Source organism: Salmo trutta, chromosome 2, assembly GCF_901001165.1.
Source record: "Salmo trutta chromosome 2, fSalTru1.1, whole genome shotgun sequence".
NCBI classification, from domain to species: domain Eukaryota; kingdom Metazoa; phylum Chordata; class Actinopteri; order Salmoniformes; family Salmonidae; genus Salmo; species Salmo trutta.
In genome coordinates, this window is record NC_042958.1 from 53,305,706 (window position 1) to 53,314,706 (window position 9,001).

The window sequence follows — 9,001 nt, forward strand, 5'->3', positions numbered from 1 at the left end:
AACATTCACAGCGAATCCTACAGATGTAGGATCTTAATTTGGGGCAGTTTGCTAAAGCAGGAACATAATCCTGCAGCAACAGGAAATGTGAATTATTATGTGGATTATAATTCATGGACATTTTTTGTAGGGGTTGATACATTTTTCATTAGGGCAAATCAAGACTGAAATTACAAACTTTAGAAGCGTCTTTAAACCTTGAATTCACTACAAGTTTGCATTTCCTGCTATACAGGAAAATTCCCATCAACAAAAAATAGTGATCAAATTAAGATCCTACATCTGTACATTCACAAAGATATAATCATACAATATTATAATGTGTTTGCATTGGCCAGCAAATCTTCAATTATTTATGGGAAATTCCCCATTGTCAATCTCAGAAAGCTTTCCTTTTCCCTTTTTAGATGAGGCATCGGCAACTTCATACATATTTTGATATTCGGAGGGTGAAAGGGTTGATTACAGCTTATTTGTAAGTAGTGGACGTCATTCTATATTTCCCCTCATGAGGAGAGGTCAGGAAATGTCTGCATCCGTGTCAACAGGGGCTTTTGGTTCTTTCATCTGATTTCAGTAACATTGGAAAGGGCCTAATTAACATGGATACTATTGTCCATATAAAGTAAGAAAGTAAACTGTTTGTTAGAAACAATAAAATTAGTATGTGCTACTGTATACATTCCTGTTTCCTGGTCAGGTCACATGGCGGACGAACAACTCCTGGATGTAGCAATGTGTATCAACCTCTAAAGCACACAATGACATCACCTGATCATGATGGGTCCCCAGAGAGAGGGACTTTCCAATGCATTGAGACATTGGTAAGAATAAACTTCCCACTTTGAAAGCATGATTCATGAGTCATCAGACTTATAAAAGCCCTAATGGACCACTAGTAGAATCTAAATTTGATTGCCAGAAAAAAAGGTGCTAGGTAGAACCCTTTGCAGATGGTTCTACCTAGAACACTATGTAGGGTTCTTCAAAGAACACCCTGTATATGGTTCTACCTAGAACTCTCTATGTAGAGTTCTGCCAAAAAACATTTTATTATCTAAAGGTTCTTCCTAGAGCCCTCTATGAAGGGTTCTACCGAGAATCCTTTTATTTTTGGAGGGTTCTTCCTAGAAGCCTCAATGAACAGTTCCACCAGCTTTAATGTCCTTTAAAATGTAATTAAGAAGTATATATCATAATGCCTTTCTTTCAGGGCCTAGTTATATCCTAACATAGTGGTGTTGGGAAACTCCTGGTTTACAAGTCACATTATGCTGGTTTGCAATGTGATGTTTAATTCTTATTAGAATCTGGCCAGAGTTAGACTATCCAAGAGGTGGAATTTCTAATCACCTTCTTTCAGAATGACTGCTAGGGTAGAGAAGATTGAATTTTGATACTACCTCAATCATCTACCGTAATTTCCGGACTATTGAGCGCACCTGAATATAAGCCGCACCCACTGAATAAATTATTTTATTTTATTTTGAACATAAATAAGCCGCACATGTCTGTAAGCCGCAGGTGCCTACCGGTAAATTGAAACAAATGAACTTTACACAGGCTTTAACGAAACACGGCTTGTAACAAAAATAAATAGGCTTTAACGAAACACGGCTTGTAACAAAAATAAATAGGCTTTAACGAAACACGGCTTGTCATCGACTCATTAAGACCAAGCTCCCGTGCAGCAGCTCTATTTCCTTTTCCAACAGCCAGATCAATCGCCTTCAACTTGAAAGCTGCATCATATGCATTTCTCCGTGTCTTTGCCATGATGAGGGTGATAAAATGACTACCGTAATCAGAATGATGGGAAGTTTGAGAGCGTTTGATTTCATCTAAACAGTAAACAAAAAAGTTGTTTGACCTTAACCCGTTCGGCAATTTCATTGGTCTAATGAAAGCTTCATGCCGCCAAAAAACTGAGCACGTCACAGAATGTGTTTTTTTGGAGAAAAAAAATTGAAAGCGGGAAAAATCCATATATTAGCCGCATCATTGTTTAAGCCGCGAGGTTCAAAGCCTGGGAAAAAAGTTGCGGCTTATAGTCCGGAAATTACGGTAAACTGCAACAACCATCTCAGTAACGTGTGCAATAAGTGAAAGTACTAACAGATTGGATTAGTTTACAAACATGTATGCTATTTATCTTTGTGTAGCATAAAAATTAATCAACCAATCAATGTACATGCAAAAACACAGATATATAAAAAAAAAAACAGAAATCACCTTGCAATAGAGCGTACTGGGAAGTATCATATATGGTTTTATGTAGAACCCTTCTTGTCTTCCAAAGAACCCTTTTTACCTTCCAAAGAATCATCAAAGAACCCTTTCTTCCAAAAATGGTTCTTAGGATGTTAAAGGTTCTAGGTAGAACCCTTTGCTTTACAAAGAACCCTTGTCTTCCAAAAAGGATTCTTCAGATCAGAAAGTGTTTTGGTAGACCCCTCTCCCTACGCAAAGAATCCTTTCCAAACATTTTTTTCTAAGAGTGTACAAATTGTTTATGTACATTCAGAGAGTACTCATACACTTTAAGATCTGTAAAATACCTCTAGACTTATTCCACATTTTGTTGTGTTACAGCCTGAATTCAAAATGGATTTAAAAAAATTATCTTACCCATTTTCATCATGACAAAGTGAAACATGTTTTTAGAAATGTTTGCAAATATATTGAAATAATATCTCATTTACATAAGTATTCACACCCCTGAGTCAATACTTTGTGATTCTTTCTGGGTAAGTCTCTAAGAGTTTTCCACACCTGGATTGTGCAACATTTGTCCATTATTATTTTCAACAATTTTCAGGTTTTGCCATATATTTTCAAGTAGATTTAAGTCAAAACTGTAACTCGGCCACTCAGGAACATTCACTGTCTTCTTGGTAAGCAACTCCAGTGTAGATTTGTCCTTGTGTGTAGGTTATTGTCCTGCTGAAAGGTGAATTCATTTCCCAGTGTCTGGTGGAAAGCAGACTGAACCAGGTTTTCCTCTAGGATTTTTCCTGTATTAGCTCCATTCTGTTTCTTTTTTATCTTTTTTAAAAGGCACGGGGACGAAGCACAAAACAAACACGTATACAAACACACAGGAATGTAACCCAAACAAAAGAGCGAGGTAAAACCTCTAATAAATACACGGGACGAGACCCGTAACAACAATACACGGGACGAGACCCGTAATAACACTACACGGGACGAGACCCGTAATAACAAGTGCACAACAATACACAGGACGAGACCCGTAACAACAATACACAGGACGAGACCCGTAATAACAAGTGCACAACAATACACAGGACGAGACCCGTAACAACAATACACAGGACGAGACCCGTAATGACAAGGGCCCAACACTACACAGGACGAGACCCGTAATAACAATACACAGGACGAGACCCGTAATAACAAGTGCACAACAATACACGGGACGAGACCCGTAATGACAAGGGCCCAACACTACACGGGACGAGACCCGTAACAACAATACACGGGACGAGACCCGTAATAACAATACACGGGACGAGACCCGTAACAACAATACACGGGACGAGACCCGTAATAACAATACACGGGACGAGACCCGTAATAACAAGTGCACAACAATACACAGGACGAGACCCGTAACAACAATACACAGGACGAGACCCGTAACAACAATACACAGGACGAGACCCGTAACAACAAGTGCACAACAATACACAGGACGAGACCCGTAACAACAATACACAGGACGAGACCCGTAATAACAAGTGCACAACAATACACAGGACGAGACCCGTAACAACAATACACAGGACGAGACCCGTAATAACAAGTGCACAACAATACACAGGACGAGACCCGTAATGACAAGGGCCCAACACTACACAGGACGAGACCCGTAACAACAATACACAGGACGAGACCCGTAATAACAAGTGCACAACAATACACAGGACGAGACCCGTAATGACAAGGGCCCAACACTACACGGGACGAGACCCGTAACAACAATACACAGGACGAGACCCGTAATAACAATACACGGGACGAGACCCGTAACAACAATACACAGGACGAGACCCGTAATAACAAGTGCACAACAATACACAGGACGAGACCCGTAATAACAAGTGCACAACACTACACGGGACGAGACCCGTAATGACAATACACGGGACGAGACCCGTAACAACAATACACAGGACGAGACCCGTAATAACAATACACGGGACGAGACCCGTAACAACAATACACAGGACGAGACCCGTAATAACAATACACGGGACGAGACCCGTAACAACAATACACAGGACGAGACCCGTAATGACAAGTGCACAACAATACACAGGACGAGACCCGTAACAACAATACACAGGACGAGACCCGTAATAACAATACACGGGACGAGACCCGTAACAACAATACACAGGACGAGACCCGTAATAACAATACACGGGACGAGACCCGTAACAACAATACACAGGACGAGACCCGTAATGACAAGTGCACAACAATACACAGGACGAGACCCGTAATGACAAGGGCCCAACACTACACGGGACGAGACCCCTAATAACAAGGGCCCAACACTACACGGGACGAGACCCATAATAACAAGTGCACAACAATACACAGGACGAGACCCGTAATGACAAGGGCCCAACACTACACGGGACGAGACCCGTAATGACAAGGGCCCAACACTACACGGGACGAGACCCGTAATAACAAGTGCACAACAATACACAGGACGAGACCCGTAATGACAAGGGCCCAACACTACACGGGACGAGACCCGTAATGACAATACACGGGACGAGACCCGTAATGACAATACACGGGACGAGACCCGTAACAACAATACACGGGACGAGACCCGTAATAACAAGTGCACAACAATACACAGGACGAGACCCGTAATGACAAGTACACAACAATACACAGGACGAGACCCATAATGACAAGGGCCCAACACTACACGGGACGAGACCCGTAATAACAAGTGCACAACAATACACAGGACGAGACCCGTAATGACAAGGGCCCAACACTACACGGGACGAGACCCGTAACAACAATACACAGGACGAGACCCGTAATGACAAGGGCCCAACACTACACGGGACGAGACCCGTAATGACAAGGGCCCAACACTACACGGGACGAGACCCGTAATGACAAGGGCCCAACACTACACGGGACGAGACCCGTGATAACAAGTGCACAACAATACACAAGACCAGTAATAACGAGTACACGTAGCACGCAGCACGAAAGCCGAAACAACAAAGCATAGGTACTCACAAGACCAACGGACATGGGAACAATGAACGACTAGGACAATGGTGAACAGACAGCACATATATACAATTACTAATCAGGGGAATTGGGAACCAGGTGTGCGTAATGAGACAGTTCAGTGACGCCTAGAGGCCGGTGACGTAGACCTCCAGAACTGGTGCATGGAATGAGCAACAGTAGCGGGGGGATCCGTGACACATACCCATAACATGATGAAGCCCCCACTTTGCTTGAAAATATGGAAAGTGGTACTCAGTAATGTGTTTTATTGGATTTATCCTAGACATAACACTTTGTATTCAGGACAAAAAGTGAATTGCTTTTCCACATTTCTTTGTTTTGGAATATTTTGATTCTGTACAGGCTTCCTTCTTTTCACTGTCCTTTTAGGTTAGTATTGTGAAGTAACTATAATGTTGTGGATCCATCCTCAGTTTTCTCCAATCACAGCCATTAATTAAACTCTGTAACTGTTTTAAAGTCACCATTGGCCACATGGTGAAATCCCAGAGCAGTTTCCTTCCTCTCCGGCAATAGAGTTAGGAAGGAAGACTGTATCTTTGTAGTGACTGGGTGTATTGATACACCATCCAAAGTGTAATTCATAATTTCACCATGCTCAAAGGGATATTCCAAATTTTACCTATCTACCAATAGCTGCCCTTCTTTACAAGGCATTGGAAAACCTCCCTGGTCTTTGTGGTTGAATCTGTTCTTGAAATTCACTGCTCGACGGAGGGACCTTACAGATAATTGATTTGTATGTGTGGGGTACAGAGATGAGAGAGTCATTAAAAAATCATGTTAAACACTATTATTGCACCCAGAGTCCATGCAACTTATTATGTGACTTGATAAGCACATTTTTACCCCTGAACTTATTTAGGCTTGCTATAACAAAGGGGTTGAATACTTAATGACTCAAGACATTTCAGCTTTTCATGTTTTTATTAATTTGTAAAAAAAATAATTGAAAAACATAATTCCACTTTGACATTATGGGGTATTGTGTGTAGGTCAGTGACCAAAAAAATCGGAATTGAATCAATTTTAAATTCAGGCTGTAACACAACAACATGTGGAAAAAGTCAAGGGGTGTGAATAGATAGGCGCTGTAGATTGAAAAAAAAGGGGTTCTATATAGAACATTTTGGTCAAGAAATGTTTTAACTGCCATTTCAATTAGAAAACTGTCATTCCAGCATGGCAATAAGAGAGGATGGTGCTTGAACGTGCAAATATGTATGTATCATATACAACCATCTGGTAGACTGTTTCATGGTTGTTCTGCACGCAGAAAACTGTCATCTCTATAAATCAAGGACATAAACTAACAGTTTTATGAATAATGTAGATTAATGACAGCGAGCCACAGAGACAATTTCTGATATTAGTTTTATTGCTTCTTGTTTTGTAACAAAAATGAGGGGTTCATCCCTTTTTAATAATGCATACAGCTTGAAACAGCTGAACATTTTGTTCAGTGATGCTCACCCAGTAGCACTGAGAAGTTAACACAAACATTTCAATAGTCTTCAGTCATTCAATCCCAGTCAAATTCATTCCGATAGTTCAGTTAACTGGCATCAAAGGTCTAAACTAGTTAATGTTTTCTGTTTTGAAATGTGACCTATAATTGATCCACATACAACAATATGTGTTTGTAAATTGTAGAGTCCATAGCATGAATCTTTAGAGATAACCTTCATATTTAAGAGAAAATCAGCTATAATAAATAACACATTTAGTTAAATAAATACTTTGATTAAAACAGCTCTATCTTAACCATGATAAATAACATCAGCATATGATACAATACATCACAATGTGCCTGCACTCTGTATCCCATTCTTTTAACATAAAAGATATTCAACATGTCCATTTGCACCTTCTTCTGTGCATAAATTCAGTCAGAGCTCTTGTGCAAGGTCCCAAAAAGCCTGTCCCAGTGTGTGAAGTACGGAGCGTAGTTGGATTTGAACTTCAGGTGGTGTATATCATGGTGCGGAGCTCCACCGTAGAGCCCAAAGGGTACCAGTCTATGCGTGGACCAGGGCAGGTCATAGCCACAGTGGTCCTCCACAGAAAGCCAGATATTCAGTACATAGAAGACCATCTCTGTCAGGGGGTGGCAGCCCAGTAGCAGAGGGTTAACCGACGCGAAGAAGCCCAGAGACAGGGTCTCCCAGGCCCCAGAGTACTCAGTGGTCAGGGCGAAGGTTGTTGTGTGCTTGTGGTGCACCTTGTGGAATGTCCGGTACAGCCAGGGCACCTTGTGGTGCAGCATATGCCAGATGAAAGACTGAAAGTCGAAGAGCAGGAGGCAGGCGACCACGTCCCAGATGAGACGCAGCGTCCCGGGGGCTTCGGCTATGAAGCTGGCTGGTCTCCAGTACCAGTGCAGCACAGTGAGAGGGAAGAGGAACACCACATGGTTGTAGAGGGAGAGAGCCAGGCAGCTCCACATCATAGTCCAGGAGACATGGCTCTTCTGCTGGATCTTAAAGGTCCTGATCCAGGCCAGCCTGGGGGAGAGGAGGTCCAGCACCACGAAGGGCAGGCAGAAGGCGAGGTAGACACCGAGTGAGAAAAGCACAGGGAAGAAAGGCGACATGAGCCACGCATGATACCCCAATATGAGATCCCATAGGCTCTGTAGAAGCATTGTGTCCAGGCTTGTGTGTGCGTGAGCTGGAAAAGCGTTGTTCTAACAGCTTCCTGCCAAAGCTATCTCTCCCCTTTTATGTGTTTGGTATGAAAAGTATCCACCCCCAGATGTTCCTTATAAAGACTTCCTGAACATTCTGGGGCCTTTTAACTTAGCCCAGTTATCTGACTCTGAGTAAGACTGTTCTGAGTGCCTGTATTGGAAATCAAATGAAAGTTTATTGGTTGCGTACACAGATTTTCAGATGTAATCGCAGATGCAGCTAAATGCTTGTGTTTCTAGCTCCAACAGTGCAGTAATACCTAACAGTACAAAACAATACAGACAAATCCCCAAAATCAAAGGCAATTAAGAAATATTAGAATGAGCAATGCCAGAGTCCGGAATATATATATATATATATATATATATATATTTATATATATATATAAATAATGGTGTGTATGGACAGTATGAATAGAAAAGATGTGTAAAGCAGTAGTTATATAGGATGAGCCTTGACTAGAATACATGATATACATATGAAGTGAGTAAAACAGTTGGTAAACATTATTAAAGTGACCAGTATTCATTGACTATGTACATACTGTAGGGCAGCAGTCAATAAGGTGCAGGGTAGAGTACTGGGTGGTAACCGGCTAGTAAATTGACAAAATATCAATATAATCATTAAATAAATACATTCATAACTAGAAATGTGTTTTATTATACAGTATGTAAATGAGCAATAAGGGTATTCAACTATTTGTAGACAGTCACAAGTGTGACAAATGTTTTGGGGATATACTGGCTGAAGAACTTCCCTACTTTGTGCAATGAAGCAATGCAACTTCCTTGAGAATTTCTCAAAGCCATGATGAATAATAAAATCTCTTCCATAACATTGTAATTCGATAGAATAGTAGAATGCTACTGTTTTCTCTGTTCTATTTTGGCTGGACATTTGCCTAAAGAGCATCTGCTCCCTCCCTCATCTTACCCCTTTCCTTTTCCTCTTTATCTAGTACACTACGCCACCAAGTGGTCAAGTTGAATCAT

At 41.3% G+C, this 9,001-nt stretch overlaps 1 protein-coding gene across 1 annotated transcript; it reads right to left on the minus strand.

The window, feature by feature from the left end:
• Positions 1 to 6,671: 6,671 nt before the first annotated feature.
• ch25h (cholesterol 25-hydroxylase) lies at positions 6,672 to 8,006 on the minus strand. The gene has a single exon (XM_029705201.1). The coding sequence runs from the start codon at positions 7,958 to 7,960 to the stop codon at positions 7,202 to 7,204; it is 759 nt and encodes a 252-aa protein (XP_029561061.1). The 5' UTR covers positions 7,961 to 8,006; the 3' UTR covers positions 6,672 to 7,201.
• Positions 8,007 to 9,001: the final 995 nt, after the last annotated feature.